Source organism: Clavelina lepadiformis, chromosome 3, assembly GCF_947623445.1.
Source record: "Clavelina lepadiformis chromosome 3, kaClaLepa1.1, whole genome shotgun sequence".
Lineage (NCBI taxonomy): Eukaryota > Metazoa > Chordata > Ascidiacea > Aplousobranchia > Clavelinidae > Clavelina > Clavelina lepadiformis.
This window is the reverse complement of record NC_135242.1, coordinates 8050405-8069772: the sequence shown is the minus strand read 5'-3', so window position 1 is coordinate 8069772 and position 19368 is coordinate 8050405. Positions and strand designations below refer to the sequence as shown.

Here is a 19368-nt window from a genome sequence, read left to right as displayed (position 1 = left end):
TTGGACTTAGTTTGCCCGCTGAATTAATGATCTGACTCCGTGGTTGCGTGCGGTTAGAATTCTCTAACCTCTTACTAGCCGAAAGCTCTTACGATACTACAGATACAGTTTATCAGAAACGGTCCTTTATTGTAGGAACTGTACAGGTTCCGAATATTACACACAATCACAAACTTAGTATTCACCATTTAAAACAAGTCTAACGAATTACAATTAACACGACTAACGTAATACGTTCGTACGATTCTGTATCTCTGTCTGGGCGGGTACTCGCGCAGAAGTTTGAGCTTATAACAGTGTGGAGCGGTGTGAGCGGAAATATCCGACACAAAATACACAAACATTTCAGAATGCGCGAACGATAAAAATAAAGCGTTGGCAATGGGGATTATTTTCAGTTAAAACTCGGATGTTATGAAATCACCTGGTAACGTACTAAACGAAACTTTCACATGAAGTTATTTAGAGAAAGTTTCCAAATATTAAGCGACAATTGCAATTTTATCAATAAACATTACTTCAATAAATAACGGACCTTTCAACCCACGGATGATTCAACCCGTGGACGATCCAACCCGCGGACGATTCAACCCACGGACCTTTCAACCCGTGGACGATCCAACCCACGGACGATTCAACCCACGGACCTTTCAACCCACGGACGATTCAACCCGCGGACGATTCAACCCAGGACGATTCAACCCACGGACGATTCAACCCGCGGACGATTTAACCCGAGGACGATTCAACCCACGGACGATTCAACCCACGGACCTTTCACGTACTATTGGCTTAGGTTATCACCAAGTTACTTTGTAGCCAATATTATGAAAGCTAAATAAAGCTAATATGTAGGCCTAAGCTAATATAAAGCTTTTTGTGTTTCCTTTTTCTTCTTTTACCACTTCTTGTTAGCATTGGTTGTACATCAAAACACTTATTGTTTTCTGCTTTCCAGCAAAACCTTGAATATTGTTGTTTTGCCCTATACAGTACTTTGCGTACATTTCTGTCTACGCCTGCTATTATTTTTTGTATTGACCCGTGTAGATCGGTTATTATATAAAATGTTCTCCTTTTAGCATTAAGTTAACATTTTTGAAGTTTTTGAAAAGACAAAATGCATGATTTCGTTAGCTTTCGACCCACGTACGTAAATGTGTGTATTTATTTTTTTGCATGTACACAAATTACAGATATTTTTATAGACACCTGTTTATACATCGATTAATTAGAAAGAAAGTTGTTTTATTTACAGGCAAGCTTAAGAACATGAACCTGAGCACAAACACAGCACGTATAAAACACAAGACTGAAAAGGGTTAATTAATACAAACGGAAGTAGAACAAAGTTACAAACGTTACAAACGTTAATTAATTAGCACATATGAGCGATTGCACGCAGATACATCAATTTATCTGGCTCATTTGCATAAGTGCAAACCTTTGCCGAAAGTCTGTGAGCCAAGTGCGTGTAATATTTGCTTCGTGGTAGGTCCAAATTAACAACTGCTGCGTTTTGAGCACCGAGCCGTTGTATCGCGATATCGCGTTTTATACCGTCCAGAAATGACCAAATGTTCGGATGAGAACACAGTAATAGTGATTTGAGGGCATTGTGAAACCCTTCTGTGCAATTTGTTGTTTTGGGCTCGCAAAGTACCGCGTCGTCGTAATGATTCCACAACGAAGGGGGAAATCTAGCCTGTCGTTGATGGCGTCCTGTTCTTGGACCACGGATATAATTGCTTTCAAAGTAAACTAAAAGATCGTTGCAGGCTACCTCGTCTGGAAATGTGCTGGCAAGTTGTTCAAAAATACTCTCCAGGTCAGCGACTGCAACAAAAGACAATGCAGACAGCGACTTCACTAACATTTGGAAGATGCCGTCGGTTTCATACCTGGTTTTCAGACCGAGTTCGTTTACTTTTCTTAAAACGGACTGAGCCAAATGAAAATAGCAACCGGAAACGGTTGCTGAAGGATATTCAGACCTAAATGCATTTATAGCAGCGATTTCAAAATCCAAAAGAATTTTATAGGGCTGTGCCATTGGACGTATAATCCTGAGGGCTTGCAACATCTTTGTATACGTTTCTTGAGACTTGTTGGGCAAGAGAAAGTAAACTATAGGTCGATAACTGTGTCCAACCTTGCAGTGAATTGTGTACAGCTGGAAGAAGATGCCAGGAACGACGTCGAAAGTTCCGTCTGCGATTGTGACATAATAGATGAAAGAAATTGTCGGCAACTTAGATCTACCAATGCCACCTAGAGAAGTAATAACTTGTGTATTGTAAAGCTCAAACGGCTATGATTGTTATTGCATTTTAAAATCAAAAATCTTGCATGTTGCTAACTGAAAAACGCTATACTGATAGTCTCTACACTGTCTACAGCAACTTTCTAATCTAAAGCTGCATTTAAAATTGACAAAACGCTTTTCTAGTGTTGACTTTTTTCGTTTCTGCGTATTAAGATTGACAACTTGCAGTTTCAAATGCAATGCCTTCACATCGTGACGTCACCGGACGCGCTGAAAGGCCTTCCCTCTCTTGGTGGGTTTGGTTCTAAGTAGGCCTCTAATTTGGGGCACTGGAATTGTTTGCGGTACAAAAAAAGAGAAAAACGGAAGAATAATATTACAAAATGGTTACAAAATTACAAGTTTAATAGATTTTGACCTAAAAGAAACAATTTGACCGTATTTTGACCTAACGTAACATTTTGACTTTATATTGGCCTAATAACTTCTATACTACACGTCGTTATAGTGGTAAAGGCGGCATCCGTGCCTGATAACGAACTGCGTAGACGTTTTTGTAAATGGGTTAAATCGCCCGTGGGTTGAATCGTCCTGGGTTGAATCGTCCGTGGGTTGAATCGTCCGTGGGTTGAAAGGTCCGTGGGTTGAAAGGTCTGTGGGTTGAATCTTCCGGGGTTGAATCGTCCTGGGTTGAATTGTCCGTGGGTTGAAAGGTCCGTGGGTTGAATCTTCCGGGGTTGTATCGTCCTGGGTTGAATCGTCCGTGAGTTGAAAGGTCCGTGGGTTGAATCGTCCTGGGTTGAATCGTCCGGAGTTGAATGGTCCGTGGGTTGAATCGTCCGCGGGTTGAATCGTCCGCGGGTTGAAAAGTCCGTGGGTTGAATCGTCCGCGGGTTGAATCGTCCACGGGTTGAATGGTCCGCGGGTTGAATGGTCCGCGGGTTGAATCGTCCGTGGGTTGAATCGTCCTGGGTTGAATGGTCCTGGGTTGAATCGTCCGCGGGTTGAATCGTCCGGGGTTGAATCGTCCGTGGGTTGAATCGTCCGACCACCCAACGAAACCACAAATGGTGTCGGTGAAAATTAAATTCAGACTCACGTTTATAAATTTGTAATATGCAATCCAGTTGAAGGCTTACATACTTTTGACACGGAAGTAGTACTTTGATAGCCTATGCCCTACAGCAGTGGTTCCCAACTTGTGGAACGCGTACCTTGAGTGGTACGCGAAGATCTTGCAGATGGTACGCAATTACCTTGAATTAAGATGACGGTCGCATGACACGTTTTGATCACAATCAGTTGTTTCGCCTAATTTTTACAATGCCAACTACTTTTTTGTTGGCTTTTTCTATGTTTAGAAACAACAAATTTTCGAAGTTTTGTTTAAATAACCATATAAAGCATGTAGCCTATATTTTCCTCAAAAAGTGTAATTTATCAGTCGCATGGTCTATCTATATCATTGTATAATTAACTGTAGTCCGGTAGCCTATTTATGGTAGGCTACCGCACCATTAATTTCAAATTTCAAGCTTAATTGAATTTAAAACTTTCTTTTATCTAAGTTTAACTGGGCTATAGCCTATTCGTTCAGCAACGTTGAGCCTTATCCCATAATATGGCAAAAAATCACATGGTTCATTTTTTGTTGTAGGCCTGCTAAGACTTCAGTAGGCTGCGGCTTGATCTTTGAATAGTTTATCACTCAGGACTTCTCCGACATTTGTCGGAATCCATATAGCCAAAACAGTATGAGTTCGTAATCTATGACTTTTTACGAAGCATCTTCTGGATACGCTCCTGAAAGCTTTGGGTGTAAACTGAGAAGCTACCTGGAAAACGCTTAGCGTTAATGACCATTGCCTATGACCGCAGGAGACAGAGATAGCCCCAGCATGACTCCGAGATGATCTGACTCCAGTAACGATTCCGTGCTCTTCTCGACTAGAACTGCAAGTAAACCGACGTTACCAGCAAAAAAGAGGAACGTTGGTTAAATTTGTATTGAAGCACAGTAAACCTCAATAAAATAAACTAAACGAATCTGTGCACAGACACACGCGTTTGTATAAGAAGCCTATACACTAACTTAGGTAATTAGCGGTACGTATAAAAACTTGTAGAATGTGGAAGTTTTAAAGGAAAGTGCCGACAATGGACGACTGTGTGGCATTAACCGCCACAATAGTGATGCCTTTGCCTAAAAGTAACAAAAACATGGCAGTAAAAAAATTCAAATGCATTTTCTAGGACCTGAAGCTCATTTGTCATCACATTTTCGACAACATATTTTTCGCCTATGCGCACAAAGGATTGTGCAAAATGTCTATTGTAGGAGAGCGAACTATCACTTTTTGGAATAGGCTACAACACATACATTAATACAATATTTTACGTAAATTATGCACCGTTTAATTTTATAAATTCTGGAAAATCGTTTTTCTTTTTCTTTTTCACAGTAATTTCTTATAACAATAAATCAACGCGATTTACAGTATTCTCTACTCTTCGAGTTTTCATGTTTTGTTTTCAACAGCAAAATCGTATAAATAAGTTAATCATGCATAACGGTTATGTGGAAGGTCTTGGATCTTTAGCTGCCCAACAGGTTCTAAATTCCAAAATCTCAGACTAGGCCTATAAAGTTCTGTACTTCACGCTGAAAGTATTGGCTTATCTAAAAGTAGGCCAGCCAAAGATCTAGATTGTTTTTGTTGCCAAATGCCAATTCCAGTAAAAATTCCCGATACTCTGACATGCTATGGGATTGCTAAAGGAAACGGGACCCTAACATTGCGTTGGATGGCCGAAGTTAACAACATGCAGCCTATAAAAATGAGATACAGTATCTAAATTTTGTGGAGGCGGAGTTGTAACTAAAAGACTGAAAGAGCGGGTATGCAGCCTGCTATTGTTTGCTGCTCGGCGACAGACAGCCTGCATTTGGTGACGTAATATATAGCAGTTTAATTTTTGAGCAATGTGAGCAGCTGATGTAGATTTTCTTCCAAGAAAAGTAGGCATTGGTTTTTAGAAAAGATCAGTGATGGTCAAAGTATCCACATAAGTTACTTAAGTAGAAGTATTGTTACTCTAAAAAAAAATCCACTCCACTACAAGTAGAAGTATTGCTGTTTAAAACTACTTAAGAAGTAGTCTGGAAAGTGGAACATTTTAAATTACTCAAGCTAGAGGTATAGTTTGAGAAGTAGTTATTGATCTAAAATGAGGTTGTGAAAGCACAAATTACCAAGAGCTTGCTAAAAGCAATACAACTGCAGGAAAACACAAATTTAATGAGACTAAATAGTTTCAGAAATACTTTTGCCCTTCGTTAGATCATTGTTACGTGAAATACGACAAAGTCCAGTTGTAGACTGTATATAAACGCTGTGTGCATACATGATTGCAACTGAAAATTCCTGCAAATTATCTTTGAACTAAAACACTGACTACTTTCTACTTCAGCCTTTGGTAAACATACTCAAGTACATTACTTTGGCCTAAAAGCTATTTAAGTAAAAGTAGAAGTACCCGTGAATAGAACTACTTAAGTAAATAGCCAAAGTAGAAGGAATTTACTTTTAAAAGTAGACTACTTAAGTAGAACTACTTCGTTACTGACAACCACTGGAAAAGAATATATTTAAAGATTGGTTGTGTGGGCAAGGATAGCGTTAGTTATATTTATGTCAGTACATCCTTGAACATCCTTAATATAAACAAACTAAAATCTGTCCAGTTTTCAGCAGCAACCAACAGACAACAATAGGGTGCTGTTCCAGCAATCACAGTCTGCTATTCATTAAGTCATCAACAGCAGCTTGGTGCTACATCATCAACAGCCGCCTGTCAATAGACCATTTCTGAGTTACTGTCTGAGTGGCAAGATTTTTTCGATTGCCTATACTTGAAAATGGAAACGGTTTTTATTTAATTCTAGTTGATTAATTATCTTAAACTTGGCTTGACGTGCCAAACAAAATTAGCCTCTGTAATGTGCCCCAGATTACACGCAAACTCTTATTCATTTTATGTCCCATTCTTCGCTGACTACGTACCTAGAGGTCATATAAAAAAAAAACAGTGTGTAGGATTCAAAGCACTGTAAAATAGGAACTAGGCAACACATTTCCAAACTTTTTTTATCAGATAAAGGAATTCATATGCAACTCATCTGAGCAAAATCATTACAATCCACTGGCAAAAACATTCGTAATGTAAAAAAGAATCAATGTTGATCGACAATTTTCATTACGTATAGGCAATTGAAAAACTCTTTCCACACTAAACAAATGGCGGCCGTAACTCGGAAAGGGTTCATTACAGAGCAGCAACCAACAACAAGGTGCTACTCGAGAAATCACTCTCTGATGCCATTCATTACGCATTGCCAACAGCAGTCTGTCAATTACTGAGCAGTAAACAATAACAGGTTGCTATTTGAAAACGGCAAACTCTGAAACTGTTGTACAGCAACAACAGTCGTTTTTCTGATTACCATATATACCACTAAGTTTATCTTTACAAGTCTGTTTTTGTCAGCTTATTTGTAGCCTAGTTACTGCACAGTCTTAGTATCCAACGTTGTATAACTTGTTATATATATGTTTGTGCTTGTGAGCATTGTTTTGTCATTGCAATCTTTTTAAACTTACTAATTGGACTATATTGTATTGTAATATAAACGTTAGCAAAAATAAATTTATGTATTTATCTAGTGGTGCCTTGTATCTGATGTTATTTATATTGTATGTTAGGTTAGTGGTCGGCCCAACCATTAGTAATTTTGTCATTTGGTTACAAATTTTTCTTGCACGTTTTAAGCCTTTGGGTTTGGCTGCTTATTCCTGCTCATTGTTTGCTGGTATAATTTTTATTTTATCATATTGGCTAAAATTTTATTTTTCACCCTCTTCCCCCCACAGACAATGACAAAAAATAAAGAATGCAATTACGCACCTGGCTCTCTAAATCACTAATCAACAACTATGTGATGTTACCAATCACAGGGTGCTACTCAAAAACAGCAGGCCGCAATTTATTATGTCACGAAAAACTTTTGGCATATGCTCAGTCAAAACTGCTATTGGTTTTGTGGATCAATTAGGCTATTGTAACTTATATAGCCTACTTGCTTGATTCCTGACAGGCAGACAGGACAGTTTGCAAAGTGAGTGGCTGGTATGAATTCTACACAGCCAGATCTAGGATTATCAACTGTGCAGGTACAAACCATTTTCTGAGTTTGGTTTGGTTTTGAAATGTGTTGTTGTTTTTGTTGATAGCATCAATGCTGAGTTTAAGCCATGCAAAGATTTTTTACAGTCTGAGGATAAAGATTTTGACACCACATATATGCCAGTCTGGTCATACACCGGTCACCATGTCAGATATTGATAAAAAAGTACAGCACCATGGCATTGTACTAACTGTTCTGTCGGCCATTGTTAGTAACTGACTGCGGTTGCTAGTGTTATCAACAAACTCGTGCAAGTTACGGATTTGCTCAGTTAAGTTGTTTGTAACGTGTTAGTGCAAGCGCTGATTTCGTACACCGTTATTTTCGTCTGCACCCTGAAGTTGAAACTGATTAATGTTTTGTTAGTGTTTGACATTAAATAAATTATATAACCTTTATAATTTTATTACGGTAGATCTAGGCTTCAAAGCACACTGTGAAAAATGATTGTTTTCTCTTTTTATGCTACTATCCACTGTACTGAAATGAATGCACAAATAGGTCTCTCACTCAACAAGGTTGAATTGCCAATTTTTTCTTTCTTTTTTTCAACTTGCAAAATGTTTAAAGACCGAATCTGTGAAGTGTTTTGTCACGTAGTATGTAGCAAACGTGTACCTTTATTTGGTCGTAGGAAAAATTTACACTTTCATTGCTTGGTTATATTGCTACATCGGTAGCACTTTAAATGCACTAAAACATAAATTGTTGCCAGAAAAGAACATTGTATGAAGCTGGGTTACATCAGAGATATGAGAGAGAAAAATGGTGCTGAGACATATCATTATTCGTCACTGTCCTAACAAAAAAACTTGAGGTAAATTCTTGATAAGGGTAGTTAAAATATCTACAAAATAATTAAAATCTATTTGTTTTAGGACGTCACCCTCTCATGTGCTTTGCCAAATTTTTTACGAACATAATTTACAATAAGAAAACAAAGTTGATTCAGATTTTACCGTATTTAACATCTTGGTACAAGTATAAACATAGATAAAAGATTTTAATTTATAAACAATTTATCATTTTTTCACAAGACGGTTAAAGTTACTGTTATCTTAAAAAAGATCATTTTTTTAACGTACTATATTCTTTGTATATATTCGTTTTTTTGTAACTTTTTTCTGGTTCAGTTTTTAATGTTACAGTTAACATTGCCATTTTTCTACATTAATTCCATTAGTGCAAAGGCTGAAGTGAGATTTTTTCATTTCCTGATGTTTTATTCATTGCTTACTGTTGCCATAATTTCCATCTTTTAGTCTGGCCCAATTTCCATTTCTGGTGAAATATGATGTCACAGTTCTAAATGCTCTGTTAGTCTCATTGAATTATTTATTTATTGTTTGTCCTAATTGTGGGTCGAAGAATTGTGCTGTCACAGATGGTGGTAAATGTATTTGCAACAAAGTTAATATACCACTATTAAGGCAGGAAAATATGGCAAGGCCTTGAAGGCAGAAACATGCATTATGGTATGAGTTTATAAAAAGGTGCCTGTTAAGGTCTGTAGGACAGACACAAGGAGATACCCTTAAAAAAAGGGGAAAATCGGTGCTTCCGACATTGGTACTCGAAAATTGATCCAAACCCTCAGATTTTCTACAGCAAATATGGGCCCGTTGGTGAGAAAAAGTTTAGAGGTGGTAGATATGTTATGGTGATGGGATGTAGATGTCACGGGACTAAAGGAGATGAGATACAAGAACCAAGGGTTAAGACTGTAAATGGAGAAAATTGTTCGTGCAAAATATATTGGAGAGTGACATCAACTGAACATTATGGAGTTTGTTTGGTATTGATTTTGCATGGCAAGTAATAGAGACCAGGCAAGTACTTGGAAGAACAATACTGTTGGAATTGAAGGAAACAAAACTTGTGACTATGTTTGTCTCTGTCCCTTATTGTGGCTTGAGTGGTGAAGAAAAAAATTGTTTTATAAAATGCTGAGCAAGAAGATGATGAAAGTACAAGGAACATTTGTGCTGTTTGGAGACTTCAATGGTCACGTGTGCCACAATTTTACCAGATATGATGGAGATGGACAATTTTAACTTGGAGGTTTTGGTTTTGGACTTAAGAATGAATTTGTAATGTAAAAACTTAGTAAGGAATTTGGTGGGCATAAAACAGATGGCATCCTGACACCAATTATAAGGGTAGAGGAGACACAAAAGAATATTCCAAGTATAATAGTTTAAAAATGATTGAACATGCAATGAAAGTTTTAGAAAAGTCTTTGAAGCTAGAATTTGAAAAGTTGTCGAGATCAATTGACTTCAAATGGAATTTTTACCTGGCAGAAGGATTAGTTATGCTATCTTTGCAGCGAGACCTCTGATGGATAAACATAGGAAGGTTGGACTGGTCTGACATATGGTATTCATCGATCTAGACTAGAGAAAGCTTTTGATCACTTTCAGAGGGAGTTAATTTGGTGGGCACAACAGGAGAAGGGGAGTGATAGAGCCTGACATGATGTGGTCAAGATAAACTGGGAAGTCAAGATATTAGTGCAAATTGAAGGCAAATTGTTTTAAGTTAAAGTTAAAGTGCATCAAGGCTCAGTAATTTGCCTAATACTCTTTGCAATTGTTTGCATGTGTTAAGTGATAGTTTAAACAAAAACATGAAAAATTTTGTATGCAAATGATTTGATAGTTCTGGAAAACAGTTGGAAACATGCGGGAGAGAAGTAACAAAGATGAAACGAAACTTTAGGGAGTAAAGGACTGATAAGTGGATGTTAGAAAAACTAAGGCAATGTGAGTTAGAACAAAGCGATCATATTACCTGGACAGAAGGTTGTGAGAAATTCATTTCTATGTCCGATGTGCAAGAGATGTTCAGGAACTCATGATTTACTGACATGAGTGAGGACTTCTGTATGTAGTATATGTAGTTGTGGTGGATTCAAGGAAAAGAACAAGTCATATGTGAAGCTTGGAGATGATGACATCGAGGTTGATCGAGTTGAATAATTTCACTACTTGGCTGATATGCTGAGAAAGGATGGAGAAGTTAGGAGTGGTAACCGCAAGAATACAGCTTGTAGCTGATTGGAGAATAATTCTGTACGTTGTTATTAAATGTACTTCGTGGAAAAACCCTGTCTTTATGGTTGAAAGGAAAGTTGTATAAAGCATGTGTGATATCTAAGATGTGATTAGGGATGCACAATACAGAATACCTGGCTATTCTAGAATATTCTAGAATACTTAATTTCGAATCCAGAATTTCGAATCTATTCTGAAATTACGCGGCAATTTTTTCTAGGCAATTTTTTCCAAATAATAACGAACAAAAAGCAAAAATATTTGTACATTATTTTGAATTGTATTAGTATCACATGACAAACAGTATAACATATGCTAAATCAAGCATCATACGATTCATATTAAAGCATAGAGCCGTGTAGTTCTTGTCACCTGCACTACCAACAGTCTTAATACCATACTTTTCGGAGGTAACACATTTACACATCGAATCATCAAATTAATCAAGAAGCTGCTTGTTGCAATGTAGGATATTCAGTGCTTCTAAGTGACTTTCGGTAATTCTTTTTTTTAAGTTCCAATACTCCAACACGTCTGTTTTATTGGAGTTATCTTTTAGGTAGGCTGAAACCTTATTAGTTATGATAGTGTCAATGTCAGCTCCCTCATCATCTGCATCTTCTTGGTTGCTTTGTTGCACCTCCATTCCTAAATTAAACTAATTTTCCATCATGGAAACAGAACTGGTGGTGCTGTCGCCAACAGGAATGGGATTACGGGGTGGTGCTATCACTGCTATGGTTGTGTCAGAAATCATTTCTGATTTTAAATGCAGGTGAACCCTTGTAGCATGATGCGGTTTAAAATACTTTTCTTTGTATGCTGGGTGAAGCCATGTTGCCATATCAAATAAAGATGGAAATGGAACATCATCAGATGCAACAGCAAAGGCAAATCTGCATTCTATAGCAGATTTAATCTTTTGTCTAAATGCAGAAATATGCACACTTGCACTGCTTGTAGAGAAGGAGCTTGAGTAGTTACTCAACAGCCCTTTAATTAATGGTATAATGGCTGCAGTTGTCACATGTTTATCTCCTTCAATAAAGTCACTGGCCAGCTTTAGAGGTAACAATTCTTCCACGAGTCCTTGGACTGTTGTAATTCCTACTGGTGTTGTTCCTACTTCCTACTGTTGTTATTTGCGCTTGAAGAGAGACTGCCTTCAATTCCGCTGATATTTAAGAACACATGCTTTTTCTTCAAGTGCTTCAACAGACTGCCAGTACTGTTGCAATATGATAAAATTGCCTTGCAATGGCGACAAACCACGCTATTCTTTTCATCTGGCTTACAAAAATGTTCCCACACGCTGGAACTTTTTTTTCGCCCACGACCAGTCGACATGACGCAGTGATAATAATTAATAGATTACCTTATTCCTCTACACTTACATACAGTCTACTGCTTACTTGTTTACGAATCTCAAGCGCATGGTTGGTGAGTGAATCAATGCGTGCGCGACTGCACTGCACAGCACACGTAATGAATCATTCGCCCGCACACACATGCAGCGCGTGCAAACTTAAGCTTTTTCTTGGCGTTTTTCGTTACGGATGATTAAACTAAAATCTAGGCAGGACAAATTATTTACTCGTACGGGAACACACTGCGTGTCTGCACTCTGCAGTTCTGATAACTGCGTGAACCCTATGAAGGAAGAAAATAGGCGCTTGGAACAAACAGTCTATGAAGAAAAAAGGCGGCGCGCAAGACGGAAAATATCAACTTGACATTTGTTTAACATCGCACACTGTTCATTTAACAGATTTAATTTCGAATCCGCAAATAAGATTCGAATACATTGAGATTCGAATCTCTAAGATTCGATATTCTGTATTGTGCATCCCTAGATGTGATACGTTGTAGACTTGTGGTGCTGAATATTGAGCCCTTAAGATTGTAGACATCGGAGAAATGCGGGTAGCAGAAATGAGTACCATAAGCTGAGTTAACAGCGAGGACATGAGGTGGAAGATATAAGAAAACATCTTGGGGAACACCTACTGAGATGGTCATGTACTGAATGAAAGACACAGCAAAGTTGACAGCCGAGAAAGTTCCATAAACTACTAATAGAGTTTGTACCAAAGAAACCTTGTAAAGGCCTTGCCTCCAGGCAAAATGATTTGGGAAATTGTTGTCAAAATAAATCCTAATCAGATTCCAGCTTATTATGTATTTTGCTTACCATTGACATGTTTTTGGTAAAATTTTGGTTAGGTTTTGACAGAGCTTTTGCTTTTACTAGAATAAATGCAACCAAACTTAGTAAACTTTTGGTACATGCCAAGTCATTAGACCAAGCTTACAATCACCAATCTACAGTTTTATACAAAGTTGACTGTGTTTATTTGAAAACATACTCTTAGATTTCATTCTAGTTTATAAGGATTTATAGCAGCAAGTGGTAGTAGTTTTTCTTATGACATTTTATTTGCACAGGCTTAGGGACACTGCTAGTATATTATATATAAATATGGATGTTTTTCACTCACTTTTTGTTTTTACTTTTCAGCGACTAGGCTACTTTGTGTTTCCTTAAAATTCTTATAATACATTTCTGAATACTAGCCCTTTCAAAATGACAAGTGATTTTGGAAATCCTCTTCGGAAATTTAAGCTTGTTTTTTTAGGGGAACAAAGTGGTAAGTTTTGCAAAATTTAGTAGTGATGGGCCGATATGAACCCAAACCTGAATAAATGTGCCCAAAACTGCGTGTGCGGAAGGCTTGGGCAAGTATGAATAGTTCATTCACAATTGCAAATCTGAATACTAAAGATGTGTTGAACTCATCACACGTCGCCACTTTTGTTTGTTATGATCAACGTAACAACTTTATCTTCTGATAGGAAACCTGTTTGTCTGCCAGTAAATTGGCTAACGATACTAAACATTTTTCTGAAGTCATTTTCCATTACATCTGATAATGCGTAACTGGTCAAATAATTAATCGATTAACAATAATTGCAAGTATTGCGTCAGGCATTACGTAAAGTTATGTAAATACGTATGTGGTTACGTAATGTGGACCACAAAGTCACAGGTAAAGCAATAGGCTCGCTTAACGCTGCTCCAATTTGTATTTGTAGATTTTGTCTGTAAAGACACATGACCAGATAGTTAAATTGCCAAAATGAAAAAAACAAAAGTAAGCAAGGCACCACTTTGATATCATATCAAACTTTGTCTTGTTTTATTTAGTTAAAAATAGTCATATGCTTGCTTCGCCTAGATGCCAGGTACCGGGCCAAGCGCTTTACTGATATGAGTGTAGAACAAACAGAATTAGGTTTATTGAATGATAGAAAATTGGTTGAATTTTTGTATTGTCAAAGCGGAGTATGACCAAACACTACTCCGTATCGTTTTAATCGGTTAGGTTAATGTAATTTTCGATCTTATAATGGCACTCTTGTAATAAAGTCAATAATGAAGTATGAAGACCAATGATTCGTGTGCGACCGTTATGACCGGAAGTAACTTGTATAGTATGGCGTACTCACAGTTTGTTGCAATAAGATAACTTTTACTGGAACTGACCCACCTTGGTTATAAATCTTTTGGTGCATACTGCTGAGAAGTGTATGTAAACTTTCATCTTTTATATTTTTTTACTCGGAAAAATACAGGAATCTATAAAAATGGATGTTTACTTGCATAGCAGAATTAGTGACAAATGAACCTTTGCTTAATTAAATTTTGCCCATTTCATATTACTTCAGCTAATTTTATTCTTTTATATCTTCGATTATGATACCATAAATAACTTATACCTATTTTTTGCAGTGGGAAAGACATCACTAATTACCAGATTTATGTATGACAGTTTTGACAATACATATCAGGTATATATACGTACATTACTATGTCTTTATGTAAGGACTTTGCTTTTATTGTCCCTCATCTAATGTACGAGTAACATGTAATTGGGTTACTGTGTAATAGCAAATGCGTTAAGTCCTCAGTGTGATAAAACTTTTTGTGAAACATATTTGTTCTGACTTATTTTTTTGCTCTTTTTAAGTATTATGAATATAATGAACATATATAAGGTCAGCCAGTCATTCCCAAAGAAGTTTTAATGCAACTCCCTTTATGAAGTTTGAAAATTTTGTGCTGAAAAGGAAAATTATGTAACAAATAATATTGTAATAAGTAAAATAAAAAGCAGTGAAAGAGGAATGATCTTCTAAAATGAATGGGGCTGTAGTTTTTAACTCAATAACATATGCATTGTGAGTTGTGACCTAAAGCAATGGTGGAAATTGATTTCACAAAAGTCTGCCACTAATTTGCGTTTTTTTTTATGGAACGAAGTAAACTTTAGAAATTAAAGTTTTTCACAGAAGAAAGACCAGATTCTTGGCAACGTGCTATAATGTACAAATTTTATAATCGGCTATTTGTTTTGTTTAATATACTGTACATTGTTAAATTTAGTCTAGTGCTCAAAACTTAAGTCATATGCAAATACGTGTTTACAAGGTACATATTTGATTTTATTTAATAACTTCACTACTAGTGCATTTAGCAGTATAAAAAGATTTGTTTTTTGAAAGTGACTTTGCTTTAATGCAATGGGATACAGTAATGTTGAAAGTTCATTGTATAGTCATTTCAAATCTAATTCCCATGTTGTTAACAAATGCTTTTTATATTTTTGCTGCTCCGCTGATTTACACTTCACACAGTCCAAGGTACATGACCTGCTTATGTTAGTTGATTGTCCGTCTGTTTGTGTTTTGTCTTGTTGTTATGCAAGTTAATTGTGTTTTTGATTTTCATTACAACACACGCTGTAAACTTTGGACAGTTTAAATGCAAGAACATTACTATTACCACACAAGCCTCAAGTTTTGAGCACTGGATTTTACAAAAAGAAATTTTTATTGTGTACATAAATGTTGATACGTCATGTATATATTACTCTTCTTTCTAGTTTAGTTTCGAATTCAAAACATTTTCTCTATAGCATCCTAACATTCTATCAGTTATACTATTTTCAAACCTATATTTAAGTAACATGTGGCAACATAGCAATTATTGTTGTTTTGCCCCAGTTATATGCTCTATTACTTTTGTTTTGTGTATGTTTACATATCTATCTACTGTGTTTAAAGTTAATTGATGATTTTCATTTATTTTGCCATATAGCCTAGTTTCACTAAAATTTCATAATTTTCCTATATCACAGTTAATCATTTTTTGCACAGGCAACAATTGGAATTGACTTTTTATCAAAAACTATGTATCTTGAAGACAGAACTGTGAGTAAACCATGTTCTGTATATGGCTAAGTGGAACCTATGTTTAGTATGCTGTACTATTCAGATTATTTTTAGTAATTTGCTATTTATAAACATATAAATAAAAGTGGAGAAACCTATTAGGTTTTTATGTAGTTATTACTAAATTTAGTTTTTCTTGTGATAAATATCTTGGGTTGTAATATAGTAGTAATAACATTAACTTATTATTAACTGCAATACATTTATACATTGGTTCCAAAAAATTGTAAAACATTTTTCAAGTTTTCACTTTTTAATCTTTCCAAAACATGGGTCCTTCTAAAAACAACTCATTTCAGTTCTCATATTAGCACCCAGCAGCACTTAGCTATCAGTGTATTGTAAAATGGTGTATTTTCATGATGATGATGGTGATTTGGTTTTTATTCGTAAAAGCTTGGCTGGACTTTTAACATGGTTATATATTTATGGTTTACAAACCATTAATAAGTGCTGTAAAAAGTAGATCATCCCTAGCTTCACATAGCTCAGTCACTCAGTGCATAGATTGATTTATTGATTACTTGTGTATGATATCTGCATGCATTAGATTCTTTACTAGTTAAACTTTATAATACTGCTAGGGCAAGCAGCTAGGCTGTGAATTATTTAACTAATTGGTTGCAATAGTCATGCTATAAACTCTCTGTGAGATTGTCAGTTCAACTCATTTGTCAACCATTCACACATATTTCCTGTCAGATGTTTACTTATGTAACTTACGTCGCTCTAATTTTTGTAAATCAGAGGTAACATATAACCTGTTACAGTATTACAACATGTATCATATATACATTTTTTGTTGAAAAAAATCAGGTGAGATTGCAACTTTGGGATACTGCTGGCCAAGAACGATTTCGAAGTTTAATTCCAAGTTACATTCGTGATTCTACAGTAGCTGTCGTTGTCTACGATATTACAAGTATGTTAACATCACATACTGTATTATATATATATATATATATATTGTTTCTATCAACTATAAATCAGAGCTCATATTTTTACTACTCTGTAGTTTTTGATTAAGCAAATATCATAGTGTTCATATGTGGTGTCTATTGTTTCAGATGTCAATTCTTTCCAACAAACTTCAAAATGGATTGATGATGTTAGAACAGAAAGGGGCAGTGATGTGATAATCATGCTCGTTGGAAACAAAACTGATCTTTCTGACAAAAGGTATTAATTACTGACCATACAGCTAGGTCATGGCAAACGAATATTCTCTTTAACCTGCCTTGTTTCAAGTAATGAAGCTGTCAAACAACTTTTACAAACTATTTTATCTGATTAATTGTTAATCTATTAGTCTTTTTTGTCTGGTTGAGCACACAATACACATTGTACTATATCATGTATGAATATTATGAATGATAATTTTTGTTAGACAAGTTTCAATTGAGGAAGGTGAGAGGAAAGCCAAAGAACTTAACGTAATGTTTATTGAAACCAGTGCAAAGACTGGGTACAATGTAAAACAGGTCAGTAGGTTATGAGATTAGAGTGCTGCATAATGAAGCTCGAGTACTTCACTATATATTATTTTCCATTCAGTTGTTCAGAAGAGTAGCGGCAGCCTTACCGGGAATGGAAAATTCTCCTGATAAAGAGAAGAATGGCAGTATCCTTTGCTTCCTGGATCTTTTGTTTAGTCTATATATGCTTTTATTTATTGGTATTTAATGGATGTATTGCAAGTTATGTCAAACTCTACGTGATTTATCTATGTGACAGTTTGCCTAAGTTATGAATCCTTAGTGTAACGATTATCAAACCCCAGTGGATGAAGTTATATTGGACAAAAAACCTACAACAGAGCCAGCCCATGCATCGGAGAGCATGTGTGGATGTTAAGATCAATCTTCAATCCATCAAGACTATCGAAACATCGGTTGTTACCACTAACGCTCTTCAGGAGAAACCTATAGACAAAGCAGTTGAATTTTATTGTTTTTTTTTTGCTAATAAGTATATTTGTATTTATCAAGTTGCTATTTTAGGATTATAAGTATATTGAAGTTGTTCTCGGTGACAATTGATTTCAAACACCAGTTACACGAAGCCTGATACTCAGTGGAAAATAATTCAGCTTGTTTTCCCTTCATACCAATGGCTTTCCCGATATGCTGCTTAGAGTTACGACTCTTTTCCTTCACCTCCAAATGCATAGTTTCGAAGACATAACCAATGTAATAATTTGTAAAGTGAACGCAACTATGTAAAATTCTCCTTCAGGTTAGCTCAGCTTCAAAGTGTGAGGAGATATGCAAACTTTTTGCTGGATTACTGATATATTTAATTATCTGTATATTCTTGCTTTTAATAACAGTTAGCCCACTGGTGATATTACTTATACTGCAACTTCCTACTTTTGAAAGTTTTTTCCATAAGCTGCTCCAATTGAATCATCATCAATGATAATAATAGTTGATGTGCATGCACTTGACAAATAGTTTTAGGTGTTTGGAATTGTTATCAATACGCTGCTGCAAATTTGTACAAATTCGCCATGTTTCTAATAATGGTGCTAACTTTGTGCCACGTTTTATGCATCTTTGTCACGACCAAATGCCGTTCTTAACTTTTACAAAAGCTGATATAATAGGTAGTACATATGTTTCTATTGTGTACACTTAGATAGACAAATGTCAACGTAACTTACCTGTTTTCGCTTGTCGGGTGTTTTAGGCCCCTTAGCGTTCATGCCCCACAGTTTTGTTGGTGCCATGTTGTGAAAGTGCTTCGGCCATCGTTAGTTTATAAATTATTGAAAATTCTGAAACTGGAATTCCCCAGAAGCCACAGCCGACGACCCAATCGTGCCATAACGCTCAGAACTCGACCTACAAAAGTGCTTGTGCGTCTACAAAGGCATTTGACTGGCGCAAGTTAAGCATCAATAATTCATTCTCGCATCTAGTAATTGATCTCGTGATGCATTTAACGTTGTCTTGGCAGTTTCGTCCTGGAAAACTTGACCCTACTGTTTAAGTTCGCGGACCACACCCACTTTAAACAACCATGATTTACGAACCCCGTTAGAAGTGCAACTGGCGAATTGCGGTATTCACTGCTTCGGACTCTATAGACTTTGGCGAGAGTATGCATGTCGCGCCTCGGCCGATTATAATTTTATTGTCTTTGTGTCACGTTTAATGTATACGCTATCTGGATACCGCTATGTGTACGTAAAAGGAAATTGTAATAAACTCGAAATCGTGATGTTGTTCAGTGTATTGATAGGAAAACGCCGATCGTATAATAAATTGGCTTACACACATGCGAACCACGGGCCGCGTTACGGTTAGTTGTGCAGTATTATGTACAGTATAGGGCGAATTTTAGTTCCCGTACGGGCGTAACAATGTTAAAAGTTCCAACACGACGAAACTTTCATGTCACACTGTATCTGCATATCATCGTCATGTGACTTAGAGTGTGTATAACACAGGGGTCAGTGTTTGTCAATACATGAATGTTGAAATTTGGGTGACGTGGTAAGTTCAAGC

General features: G+C 36.4%; 1 protein-coding gene across 1 annotated transcript; it reads left to right on the top strand.

Moving 5' to 3' along the window:
- The first annotated feature begins 13061 nt into the window (after positions 1 to 13061).
- On the top strand, positions 13062 to 19081 carry LOC143448706 (ras-related protein Rab-6B-like). Its single transcript, XM_076948552.1, has 8 exons — positions 13062 to 13215; positions 14358 to 14416; positions 15785 to 15838; positions 16676 to 16781; positions 16927 to 17038; positions 17247 to 17340; positions 17414 to 17480; positions 17640 to 19081. Exons 1-8 carry the CDS (start codon positions 13152 to 13154, stop codon positions 17711 to 17713), a joined length of 630 nt encoding a protein of 209 aa, XP_076804667.1. The 5' UTR covers positions 13062 to 13151; the 3' UTR covers positions 17714 to 19081.
- Positions 19082 to 19368: the final 287 nt, after the last annotated feature.

Bases quoted from the DNA above. Each gene is read 5' to 3' on its own strand.
- LOC143448706 (XM_076948552.1), top strand. From the start codon at position 13,152: ATGACAAGTGATTTTGGAAATCCTCTTCGGAAATTTAAGCTTGTTTTT. The intron at 15,839-16,675 runs GTGAGTAAACCA...GAAAAAAATCAG, and splicing joins TGTATCTTGAAGACAGAACT to GTGAGATTGCAACTTTGGGA. The intron at 17,039-17,246 runs GTATTAATTACT...AATTTTTGTTAG, and splicing joins ACTGATCTTTCTGACAAAAG to ACAAGTTTCAATTGAGGAAG.